Source organism: Plecotus auritus, assembly GCF_963455305.1.
Source record: "Plecotus auritus genome assembly, chromosome: 5".
NCBI classification, from domain to species: Eukaryota; Metazoa; Chordata; class Mammalia; order Chiroptera; family Vespertilionidae; genus Plecotus; species Plecotus auritus.
In genome coordinates, this window is record NC_137776.1 from 166,900,303 (window position 1) to 166,913,585 (window position 13,283).

A 13,283-nucleotide genomic window follows, 5' to 3' on the forward strand; every position below is an offset into this window, starting at 1 on the left:
GGCCTTCCCCACTCAGCCCTGAGCTGTGGGAGCCTCTGCCCTCCCGGCTGCGGACAGCGAGGGAGGGGCCAGGCCTCTTGGAAGGGGGTGAAGTCCTTCTTTGTGTGAATGGCCTTTTAGGGAGCAGAGGGAGGGCCAGCTGTGACATCACAGGCTTCAGTCCCAGGCTCAGTAGGAATTTGTCCAGCTGAGCCAGTGCGCCGGAATCTGTCTGGAAAAGAGGCAGTTCTGACGGGGCCGGGTGAGGTGCTCGCTCTGGGCAGGGTAAGCCGAGTCTGCTGACTTATCTTGCTGTCTTTTCTCTCTCATCTGGAAGGAGGAGGTTTCCTTTGGAGGCTGAAGAGTTGGGATTGCAGTGCTGTGCTGTGGAGTCCTTTCCTGCTAGAGAAAGAGTGGGCAGCCGAGGTCACACTGGCCACTAGCATCTCTTTTTTTTTTCCCCCAAATCTTGTAAAACTCCAGCTTTCATGCTAAAGGACAAAGGGGAAGCTCCTCACTTCACATGCAGTGCGTGCACAGATATGTCATCTGTGGCAGATGATGCTTTGAAGGTGGTGTGTGAGTGTGTCTGTGCAACTGTGTGTGTGTGTGTGTGTGTGTGTGCGTGTGTGTGTGTGTCAGTGTCAGAGTGTCCTTTTCCAGAGCAGAACCAAGTGACCCAGTGATTCTGGTCACTGGTTTTCTGGTTAGCGCGTTGTATTTATTTAGTCTGCAACTAGCCTTCAGCTCCACGTCGTGGAGGTCTCCCTGGTCCCAGTGATCTCGGGCTCTTTAGGGAGTGTGTGTGCCTGTCTGCTGTAGGGAACCTCATTGGCGCTGTTTGTATGTACAGAGTCACGGTGGACAAAGGCTTCACCAGAAGCTTCTGGCACCGTCTTCTCCTTCCTCCTGGCTCTCTCCCTCAGTGTAGTGAAATCCTGCCGGGCCCATAGTGGTGGGTTGGTTTTGTCTTTTAGCCTCGGCTCTCTGCCTTTCCTAGTTGGCCAGGCATGAACCCAAGACCCTGAACTATCTTAAAACCAAGAGGGACGCAGCTTGGTTATTAAGAACCAAAGCGGGGCTTACTTTTGCTTTCAGCAGAATCCGTCCCCTAGGAGTGCCGGGCTGCAGGAGCCAGCGCTGCCTCCGTGGCCTTGATCTTGGTTTATTCTGGAGGTCGGGACTGCCCTGCCAGGTAGCCCCACAGTGGAAAGGCCTTTGGGGAGAAGAGCCTCTGGGGACCCCTCGGTAGAGCACGGCGTGTATCACGTTGAGGAGGAAGCAAAGGCTGGCTTTTGTGGAGCTGAAATGCAGCATCTCTCACCTCATGCCGGGGAGACCCTGAGCCCTTCCCGCGGTTCTCAATCACTCCTGTCGGGAGTGGACCGCCGAGGAACCGAAAGAAACACGCCTTTCACCAGTGGCTGCAGGAAGGCCACGGTTTCCTTCCTTTCCTCCCCTCCCCACCTCTCACCCCCATCACACACACCATCTTCAGTTTCTTTCACAGAAAGCCCGAGCTGTAAATGTGCTAATCAAACCACACCTTAACATGTTCCAGATGTGCGCAGCCTGCCATGTGAGCCGGTGACTTTTCAGCAGCGATGAGGGTTGCTATTCATCAGGCGGGCTGTGGTGCTGGGGAAACGCCGTTATGGTACAAATTGACCGTTTGCCTCCACCAGGAGAGCGAGCCAAGACAGGGGAGCCTTGTTTCCAGTGAAAGGGGTTTTCAGAAGTCTTTTCATCCTGTCTTCAAGCCTGTACCTGAGGCATAAGCCGGAGGGAATAGCAGGGTGGTGCCTGCCATGTTGACCAATGTCCTGGGAGCGCTGGGGAAGAGAGGCTGGGTCTGTAGGGACTGGAACTGCCCTTGTTACTTTGGGCTGTAATTGCTTCAAAGCAGGAGGTTAGTGGGAGGGAAACCAAAAGGTTTTGTTAGTATTTTGTGCCCTTTAAGCGGGGGGGGGGGGGGGGGGGGGGGGGGGGGAGTGTCACAGAGTTAACCCAAGCCTGCCTGGTCTAAATTTAGCCTGTAACTAGTCTGGAGTGCTTGGGGTCTTAAGTCTGCCCTCCATCAGCCGGTGGGGTCTCTGTCCTTCTTGGGATGTGGCTGGGCTCCGGCTTCCCATGACCAACACAGCCCCTGGTCCCACAGCGGGAAGCAGCGCTGCTGGGGGTGGAAGCTGGGGGTGGAAGCGGAAAGGCGGGCCTAAAACTGGAATGTGGCCCAGGTTATCACCTCTACCCTCCACTTCCTGTCCTGAAGGCTTTGCCTGAAGCAAGTCAAGTCATTCTCAGACATTCCTACTCTCTGTGTCTATAGGGGCGGGTGGAAGGGGCCCACTCAGACTCCCAGCTCCTTCCCCAGCCTGCAGTCTTCAGCAGGGGTGGTGGTGGTGGCGGGGGAAGCAGAGCTGCTGCAGGCCAGCTGCTGAGGACCACTGGCGCTCCCAGCTCCTTCATAAACTCCCCTCAGCCTGCACAATTGGCACCATGGCACAGGGTTGGAATTTTCTTTCCCATTACTGTACAATGCTTCCTGTGCTCTCTGCTGTTTGCTCTCTTGATGTGAATTGGCACTCTCTTCCTCCCTCAAGGCAGTAAGCTCCTTGCTGCAAAGAGGGGACCACCTCAGAGCCCCCGGAACCTCCCATGATTCCCAGGACCTCCCGTGGCCCCAGGCACAGGGCTTGTCTCTCTGCACGTTCTCCTGCTGGTTTATCCTTGCAGGAATGCACTTTGACCTCTTTAGCCTCTGTGCTCCCCTCCCACATTCCTCAGGTTCCCTTGGTGTGATGAGTTGTCTCTCCTAGACCTCCTGACTTTGTAGCTCTACCCTGCTTCCCTCAAGGCTGTTGAGGTTCAGCATACCTAAGTAGGCATCTTGCAAGCAGGTGTCTGAGCATCATCCATCACCCAGGTTGTACCCCCTCCTCCCATTGCCTTGGTGATGGAACTTCAGCTGAAGTTCCGTCCTGTCAGTACCATTCTAAAGCCTGCCGCGAACAGCCAGTAGAACCAGTTTTTTGCCTAAAGCAGTTTTGCTCTGTGTACTAAAAACCCAACTTAGGAAAGAGAGGTGGGGGGAAGAGGGGATAGAGACACTGTCTGTCTTCACAGCTGTGAGGAAGTTTTATTTCACAGCCATGTCTCTGTTCCCAGGCCAAGAGTGAGTGTATTTTTGGTGGAACTTAAAAATAACTGGATTAAAGGATCAGGTCACCTATTACCTGGGGGAAAGGGTTTCTAATTTAAATATTGTGCTGGAGGAGGAAGTAATCTGGGTTATTCAGAGTGTGGAAACCTGGTTGCACAGAAGGCGCCTGATGTTTGAATAATTTGGGTCACACTGCATGAGCCAAAGAGGTCAAAGTTGGTAATAGACATTGTCAAGAGGTAATGGCCAGCATATGATGGGCAAGTTGGGAAGCTGAGAACACAGCAGGCATGAGTAGAAGCTTCAGCTTCATGCTTGTCCTTATAGTGAAGGACATCTTCCTGGTGTCCCCTGGGCCCAGCCAGATCTGCAAAGGAAAGTGCATTCTTCTTCTGTCCTGTTGCACCCAGCGGTAGGCCCCCGGGAGCCCTGTGGGGCACACTGCTGGCCACCGGCCTCAGCTGGCCAGGTGTCAGGACCTGATGCATTTTCTGTGCAAACTAAACAGGCTTCTAGAATCTCACCCGTGCCGGGCACTCTGTGGTGCAGGGAAGGAATCCCAGCCTTTTTCCACGGTATCTGTTGCGATGACTGGGATTTTAATATTTTGTCATCAGAGCAAGCAGGGGACCTGCCTTAAAGGCCAGTCCCAAGGGTCAAGTCCCCGGACTGAAAGGGAAGTCAGCACCCCCTTTCTAGCTGGAGGGTCCTGCAGGTAGAGCAGAAGGTAGAAGCTGATACTAATCTCCAGGGAGCCTGTCTCTGGCCGGTTCTGAATAAAGAGAAGAAAGGGGTCTTTGATGCCAGGTCACGAGTCTCATGTGACTTCTAGAGAGTCAAGTGTGCAAAGGGTCACCCAGAAAGCCAAGTGCATGCTCTTTAAAGCCATCCGCCTGACGTTTTCCCTGTCCTTTTGGAAACCTCCCGCCACTGAGCATACCTCTGGAAGCACTAGGCTAGGAAGAACTGGCCTTCAGGTCCTGGCTGTGCCACTTACTAGCCAGGCGATCCTGGGAAAAATCCCTGGGCTTCTGTAAAACTCTTATTCTAATGTTTTATTTATTTTTTTAAGTAGAATTTTTTAAATTATTATTGATTTGAGAGAGAGAGGAAGGAAAAGGGAGAGAGAAAGAAACATCAATGATGAGAGAGAATCATTGATCAGTTGCCCCCTTCATGCGCCCTACTGGGGGTCGAGCCCACAACCTGGGCATGTGTCCTGACCAGGAAGGAATTGAACTGGGGACCTCTTGGTTTATGGGTTGACGCTCAACCACCGAACCACGCCGGCTGGGCGCTTTACATAATTATTGGACAAACACATTTGGGTTAGCAATGGCAGCTTTAGATGCAACCTGGCTACCAGGTCATAGTAAAAGTGAAACAGGACAATCACAGCGTCTTGGCTGCCTGTCACTACTTGAACCAATTAAGTAGAGCCAGGGTTGATCATGTATGAACGTGTATTCCAGTAATGCCAGCAGTATGGAGAGCAGCAGGTTACCTCGAATATCTGCTCTGCACCACTTCCCCCCAAAAGCCAGCTGCTTGTATTGGGTAGAAGGACAAAACTTACCGGGGAAGCAGGCAAAAGGAATAAGAATAGGTATGTCTTAGATCAAATTCTGGCGCTCATGCAGATATTTATTAAATAGACATTTGTAAAAGTACATGTAAAACTATTGTCTCTAACCTCAAAGAAGTCTCAGCTCTGGTAGATTGTAGATGCTGCAACCGCACCTGGCGTGAAGACAGGATTGTTACTCCATAGTGGGTGTTAAACAACCACCAAACTCTGAACCAAAGGCTGGGCCTGGGGCTGTTTAGTTCTCAGACTTCATGCACCACTCCTACGGGTGTACAAGCCAAAGTGCTCACTCTGTTTATAGACCCTACTCATAGAAGGTTGCAAAATATGTCCAATCCACAAATTTGAACACCACCATTTTCTAACAGCTTATTTATTATGCTAATTGACAAGCCATTAATTTCACAGATAAATTCATTTTCTCACCTTAATTATGCCAATTAGCAAAGCCTCAGGGGGTCCTGTGGGAGTTAAAGAGAGCTCAACTACTGGAGGAAGGAAGCCGCCTCCCGTGGGACATGGAATTCCAGAGTAGATCCTGCTTGACCACTGTTGGCACGTATATTCCCGATGAGGATGGCTGTCTGCTCCTGGAATAGAATTTAAACTAATTTCAGACACACACACACACACACACACACACACACAGCTGCATGGCATTCTCTGCCCAAGTATTTTAAAGTAAATGGTAGAGTAGACACCCTGACCAGCTGACAGCTATTCTGGGAAGACAGGTATCGTGCCACGCTGTGAGGGCTCCACCGGAAGTGTGAGCAGGGACAGCCAATGATTTCCCATGGGTCCCTTACCACCCTAGGTTTTCTCTGACCTTGGAAAGTCCAGTTTGGTGGTTCTTGCGTGTCTTCTTGTTTTTGTTTTGATTTGATTGGGGCATAGTTTATTCCAGAAAGGATTTTCCAGTGCATTTATTGAATATGTATTTTCTCTGAATCTGGAATCAGGTTCACATTATCTGAAGCACAGAGAAAATTCTGGTCTTTCTGATCTTCAAAGGGAGCCATAAGCATTTGTTGGTTTGAACAAGACGTCATTTAATGATGTCAGCCCAGACTCCTGCCAAATTCGGACCATGGGATTTCCAGCCCATTTTCATTTACCTGTGTAGTCACTGGTGGCTTTAATCACACCGGGCTTTCTTGCATGAAGGCGAATTCTTCCTGCTGAGAATAGGAATCAGGAGTTTGCTCTTTGGTTAGGCTCTGGGACCTCTGATGCATGATTGTGAATCAATACTGCAAAGCTGTTTGTTTCTTTGAAGTATTTCTACCCTGATCAGGGTTTAGAGCTTGGAGTTGCTGCTCCCTGAAGAGGATGGAATGGTCTGGAAGGACTTTCTAAATTGATACCTGTCTTCCCAGAATAGCTGTCAGCTGGTCAGGATGTCTTATGGAAAGAAGAGGAAGAGGCGGGACGCAAGTAACTGACAGAAAGGAGAGCCTCTATCCCGTTCACACCCTCCAGTGTCTAAATATATACTTTTAAATGTGTTGGAAAAGAACCATCTCACAGTACACGGGGACTGCAAACTTTGGCCTTAACCAATAATTAGCATTGTAAAAGCCTCAGTTGGATACATCACAGAAGACCTAATGAATAGATTTCATGATTTCTGACTGAAAGGTGAAGGTAGTTTTTTGACACTGCAAACATGTGCTGTGAAATTTTGCATTGGAACAGTTGTTGCTAGTTCAGAAAGTATGCCTTGGAAAGAACTGTTGTAATTTTTAAGTTCTAACAAAGAAAGCTGTCAGGGCATCTGCTCGTCCTCTGTCAAACACTGGACTGTGGAGCGTCCAGGACAAAGAGGCGGGCTGACATGAGGAGCCAAACAAGTGTTGTTGGGAAATGCAGTGGAGGGAGGCTCAGACACTGCTGGCTACAGGAGATCAATGTGGGCAAGGTCTTTACTTCGCCCGGCTAGAATAATTGTATTGCATTTGGCAGAGAATCATATGTTTTCAAGGTTTGTTCGTGTAGAAGGACCTTCTTTTTACAGTTGGGGACACACATATACTGCTGTTACACTTGTGCAATAATTTGCTGTGACTATTTTGCAAGACTGGTACAACTGCTATATAATGTCTTGTACTTTGGAAGATATTTGAGTATGTCTTCAAATGATCTGAGTCCTAATTTACTTTTCTTAAAATTAAATTTATATGATTTTTTATTTTTAAAATAAGTTTTTATTGATTTTAGAGAGAGAGGAAGGGAGAGGGCTAGAGAGATAGAAACATCGATGAGAGAGAGACATCAATCGGCTGCCTCTTGCACGCTGCACATTGGGGATGGAGCCCACAACCCGGGCATGTGCCCTGACCAGGCATTGAACTGGGAACCTCTTGGTTCATGGGTTGACACTCAACCACTGAACCATACTGGCCAGGCCCTAATTTACTTTTAAATTAAAAAAAAAAAATGGGCCTAGCATTGATTGAACATTCTGTGGACACCTGGTAAACAGGATGGAATCTGTGAAATGGACAGGGGTAGGTACTGTCACCACCACAACATGAGCTTGTGGGGCATTGTTGGAAGGGAAATCTCCATTCAAGACGACTTGTCATTGTTGTTTCAATGTCCCTTCCTGTTAGTTACTAGTTAATGTCTCAGTCTTCACATCCATAAGAGATGTGGTGTCTAACCCTGCCTTTCATTTCCTCTTTTTTCCAGAAGCCTCCCCAGCTCTCCGAGGATGATATCCGGCTAAAACACGAGAGGGACAACTGTAGTGCCAACCCCCTGGATGCTGTGATCAGCCCTCTTCCCTCAAATCACAAAAACATGGAAATTGAGGTCTCTGTTGCAGAATGTAAAAGTGTTCCTGGAATCACCTCTGCTCCACATTCCATAGAGCACCCCTCCCCTTTCTACTCGCCCCCCCACAATGGCCTCCTCGCTGATCACCACGAATCTCTGGATAATGATGTGGCCAGTGAGATCCGATATCTAGATGAGGTGCTGGAGGCCAACTGCTGCGATTCATCTGCGGACGGAACTTACAACGGCACGTCCTCACCGGAGCCTGGCGCAGCCATCCTGGTGGGCAGCCCGAGCCCACCTGCCCACACAGCCGTCCAGCCGGAACCCACTGAGAGAGCAGCCGGCAGGCAGGTGCCGCCTCACATTGAGCTCAGTAAAAGCAACTCTGACACCATGGCGGAGGGTGAAAGAGCAAACGGCCACTCCCCTGACCAGCCCAGAGATCTGCTGGGGGACAGCCTGCAGGCACCCGTGAGCCCCAGCTCCTCCACCAGCTCATGGTGCTCATCCCGAGATGGGGAGTTCACGCTCACCACGCTGAAGAAGGAAGCCAAGTTTGAGCTGCGTGCCTTCCACGAGGACAAGAAGCCCTCCAAGCTCTTTGAGGACGACGAGAAAGAACAATACTGTGTCCGAAAAGTGAGGCCTACGGAAGAGATCCTAGAGCTGGAGAAGGAAAGGCGAGAACTCATCCGGAGTCAGGCCATGAAGAAGAATCCTGGCATCGCGGCCAAATGGTGGAATCCGCCCCAGGAAAAGTCCATCGAGGAGCAGCTGGACGAGGAACATCTGGAGTCACACAAAAAGTACAAGGAGCGCAAAGAGCGCAGGGCGCAGCAGGAGCAGTTGCTGATGCAGCAGCAGCCCCCGCCGCAGCTCTGCACAGCCCCCGCCTCCTCTTGGGAACCTTCCGGCATGACTGCAAAGACGAAGGAGGACATCGTCACAGAGCAGATCGATTTCTCTGCTGCTCGCAAACAGTTCCAGCTCATGGAGAATTCCAGGCAACCATTGGCCAAGGGCCAGAGTAACCCCAGGCTCTTCTCCATCAAGCCCTTCTATAGGCCTCTGTCAGACAAGCCACTGACCATCTCAAGACCAGCTTCCCTCGGGGGTCCTGCAGAAGACGGTGGCACATCGGCTGCCAAGGGGCAGAAAGCCCCCTGTGCCCTGGAGAGCCAGTCTCCGGGAGGAGGCCAGGGCAGCGCAGCTCCTCAGGGGAAGGAAGGGCCCTACAGTGAGCCCTCCAAACGCGGCCCCCTATCCAAACTGTGGGCAGAGGATGGAGAGTTCACAAGTGCCAGGGCCGTCCTCACTGTGGTCAAGGATGACGACCCTGGCATTTTGGATCAGTTTTCAAGGTCTGTCAATGTCTCTCTGACCCAGGAGGAGCTTGACTCTGGTTTGGATGAATTGTCAGTGAGGTCCCAGGATACCACTGTCCTGGAGACCCTGTCCAATGATTTCAGCATGGACAACATCAGCGACAGCGGGGCCTCCAATGAAACAGCCAACGCCCTCCAGGAAAATTCACTGGCTGATTTTTCTCTGCCCCAGACTCCCCAGACTGACAACCCCTCAGAAGGCCGAGGGGAAGGTGTCTCCAAGTCATTTAGTGATCACGGTTTCTACTCCCCTTCATCCACGCTGGGAGACTCTCCGTCGGCTGATGACCCCTTGGAATATCAGGCTGGTCTCCTGGTTCAAAATGCCATTCAACAAGCCATAGCCGAGCAAGTGGATAGAGCTGGGTCTGGACCCAACAAGGGTGGAGCGGAACAACAGAGACCCAAAGCAACTCTAGAGGAAGCCGGGACTGGGGCTCCTCGCTCAGAGAAGCCTCAGAGCATGTTTGAACCACCTCAGGTGTCCTCTCCTGTTCAAGAGAAAAGGGATGTATTACCAAAGATCCTGCCTGCTGAAGACAGGGTGCTCAGGGAACGGGGACCCTCCTCCCCACCGCCCGCAGTGCAGCCCAGTGGCCCAATAAACATGGAGGAGACCAGACCAGAAGGGAGCTATTTCAGCAAGTACTCAGAGGCCGCGGAGCTGAGAAGCACAGCCTCGCTCCTGGCCACTCAAGAGTCTGACGTGATGGTTGGGCCCTTCAAGCTGAGGTCAAGGAAGCAGCGGACTTTGTCCATGATCGAGGAAGAGATCCGAGCAGCCCAGGAAAGGGAAGAGGAGCTGAAGAGGCAGAGACAAGTCTTGCAGAGTACCCAGAGTTCCAGGGCAAAGAACGCCTTGTCGCTGCCCTCCCGAACATCGTGCTACAAAACCGCTCCAGGTAAGCGAAGCGCCGCCCACCAGAGGCAGGTGTTATCGGTGGATTTCAGCTTACAGGTGTCTATGCGGATCCTCCTGTGTGTGGCTGGAATACGTGTCCAGGCTACACAAGCGCGGGGACTTCAGCATTTGGTTCATGCTACGGGAGTGTCAGAGCGTCCTCTGGAGGAACCCTGAGCCTGGATGGTGTTAGCCATTTCCCAGAGGAATGGAATGCAGTAGGTCTGTCTCATTATTCTGCTCTGGTCTTGGTTTAGTGCAGAGGATTGTTCTCTTTTATTTGAAGGGGCTGCTTCTTGGCAATGGGAGTGACTGGGTGGGGCCCATGTGGACCGTTGGAGTCAACAGCTTGACCCTTAGTGTCTGTAGTTAAATCAACCCATCTGCTTTGGGGGATGTGCCCTTCTGAGGCGAGGTCCCTTTCCAACAATGACAGGCATGACTTGGTGTTGCAGATTGACCCCTAGAAGATGCTTTTGTCCGTCTTCTCTATGATTGGCTTTGCTTTTCATCCTCACAAAGCAATTGTTTTGGAATCAGGGGTGGTCTCATCTGTTCATGTTCTATGATCCATGTAGAGAAACTGAGTTGCTAGATAAAAAGGCAGGTCTTTCATCCCCTCTCATTGCCTGGGCAGTCCCTTTCTTGAATACTTTCCAGCCGTGGGCAAACTACGGCTGTTCTATCCGGCCCGCGGAGCCGAAAGAGCAGAGGGTTCTCTTGCTCTCCCCTCCGCTCCTTTACTTTGAATTTATATTAGTTCACACAAACACTCCATCCATGCTTTTGTTCCGGCCCTCCGGTCCAGTTTAAGAACCCATTGTGGCCCTCGAGTCAAAAAGTTTGCCCACCCCTGGTATAGATGTTCGATGCTAATGATATGGTAATTATTATTGCTACCATTATGAGTAACGATGTAGACCAGTAGCTTTTATTTCCCATTTGGATATGATTGCAATTGGAGGCCCACACATCCGATCATGGAGAGATACTGCAGACAGTGTGGCCTCAGCTAGTCTGTGAGATGTTTGTTATGGGACTGTGCTGACATAAATACGGACAGTGAGAGTAAGTTCTGGAAACTCTTGTAGCAATTTGATATTGTCCTCAAATCCAAGTGTGGGACTTTGTAGTTTTAAAAAGTATTGGCCCGAAATAGACTGGGGAGGAAAAAACTGTTTCTTCACCAGAAATAATTTCAAAGTATTACCCTAATGTATATTTTAAATCTTTGTTGTTGAAATTATTACATATGTCTCCTTCTATCCCCCACTGACCTCTTCTAACAGTGCTTCCAATTCTTAACACTATCTGGACACTTGGCTTCCATCAAATCAACAGTGATTCAAGGGAACTCTTTTCGTTAATAATTTTCAACCTAAAGAAAAGTTGCCAAGTTTAAATAACTTTTTTATTCTGAACGATTTGGGAAGGAATCTATGTTTCTGCTTTTAGTTTCTCTCTTTCAAAGATGGAGGATGATAAGGTTTCTATTTTTAAAAGGATATAGTCATTTTCAAAGAAAAATTATTAGAAAAAACATCTGGGAATTTTATCTTATTGATTCTCGTGTGATGTTTAAAGGAAGGAATAAGTTCTACATAAATAGGGTTTGTGTTACATTTGTTCATACAGAGGTGAACAAGGCAGTTCCTGCCTTTGGGAAACTTAGAGTTCAGGAAGAAAAGCAACCCCAAACAGAGGTGGAAATTTCATGACAGAGAAGCACGGAGACCCTTGGGAGCACACAACACAGAAGACCACCTCCCTGGGGGATAAGGGACGTCTTCCTTTCTTGGGAAACTTCTCCACTTTGAACTAAGGGAGAGCTTAGGTTCAGGGGTGCAGGAAATTATTCCAGGAACAATTGTGTAGGAAAAGCACCCATAGAGGCCCAAAAGGAATAGAGAACACGGCACATTTGAGGTGTTTATAGAAGGTCTGGGTGGGTTAGAGGAAGAAATCTAAAACAAAGCAAAATTGACTGGAGCCAGACAACATTTAGGTTTTAGATATTATACTTTATCCCCTGGTCGGTCGGAAGCCAATGAGGACTTTCAGAAGGGTAATTATCTCTACACATCTCCAAGCTGTCCTGCCTTCATGCATGAACTGATGGACTCAGAGTCTTCCTGCTTTTGTGAGTTCATTCCACCAGCTTCTATTGAGCTCTTCCTCTGAATGAGCACTTCTGAAGGCATGCCGCCAACTTGATGAATGACATGTGTTAGGTAAGAGGCCATGCTCCCAAGAATGAACACACGTGCGCCTCCTGTGCATGGTACTTAGAAGGAGAGCGTAAAGGAAGGGCTCCGGCAGGTGTACAAGCCGGATTTGAAGGTGTAACCCACTTACCGCTGGAAGATACCCTGGAGGAGGGAGTCTGGGAGGACAACCCAAACCTTGTATTGAAGTTAACAGTGTACTAGTAAACCTTTTCAAATGTCTTTTCAAATTTAGGGTGTCAGCAGACAGTTCTCACTTTAGTGCTGTAGTCTATTATTAGGTTTCCTGGTTTCACTTCCAACTTCTAGGCATGACAGAGAAACCCAGTTACCTAGGTGAATAGTTTAGGGGGGTTTTTTTTGTTTGCCTTTTTTTTTTTTAAGTTTAGTTTTTGAAATAGTTTATATTTTCATGCCAGATGTTGAATTGATCTGCTAAGTCAGAGAAGTTGCCAGAGAAATGGGACATTATTGAGCGTGGTAAAGGAGAAAGTGTGATACTGAGTCCCATAACTTGCAGGGGTCCTCAAACTTTTTAAACAGGGGGCCAGTTCACTGTCCCTCAGACCGTTGGAGGGCCAGACTATAGTTTAAAAAAAAAAAAACTATGAACAAATTCCTATGCTCACTGCGGGCCCGGGATGAGTCGGCTGCTAAGCAGGACAGGCAGCGGCACCCGGCGGGCCGGATAAATGTCCTCGGCGGGCCACATGTGGCCCGCAGGCTGTAGTTTGAGACCCCTGATAGAGTGTCTGTCCATCTCTTTTAATATGTGAAAAAATGTGATAGTGATGTACAAATTATAAAAATAAAATTTCCAAGAAGTTTGAACTTCTATTAGTTTGAATAACAATGCACATGTGATGATAGTTACTCTGTTATAAAGATTATTGGCTGGGTCTCTTTTCTTTCCCCTTCATTATCTTCAAATATCAAAGGAAAAGTCCTAGAAAAAAAAAAGTTGATGTCAGCACAATATTCATGAAACAGAGCTTGGTGACTCGTTCCATGTGTAGTATCCCAGTGAGGGGTATGTCTGCTACCTTATTTCCTGGGCATTCTCTGGTGACACAGGCTAATCGTGGCTATGACTTACCAAGATCTTAAAGCTGTGACCTCTGCTACTTATTTCACACACATTTTCTGTTTAATCCCACAACGGGCCTCTGTGATTTAACACAAATTACCAAAACCCTTGAGGCCAGATATATTCAGATTTTTTTTATTTTATTTTAGAAAAGCCATAAAATGTATATTCTGT

At 48.9% G+C, this 13,283-nt stretch overlaps 1 protein-coding gene across 10 annotated transcripts in view; it reads left to right on the plus strand.

Moving 5' to 3' along the window:
• PALM2AKAP2 (PALM2 and AKAP2 fusion) overlaps nucleotides 1-13,283 on the plus strand; it is a 385,911-nt gene that overhangs the window by 349,251 nt on the left and 23,377 nt on the right. For all 10 annotated transcript variants that reach the window (XM_080669981.1, XM_080669983.1, XM_080669987.1 and 7 more), the window contains one exon: nucleotides 7,422-9,798. In XM_080669981.1, coding sequence (XP_080526107.1) covers nucleotides 7,422-9,798 — 2,377 coding nt within the window. The remainder of the gene's footprint in view (nucleotides 1-7,421; nucleotides 9,799-13,283) is intronic.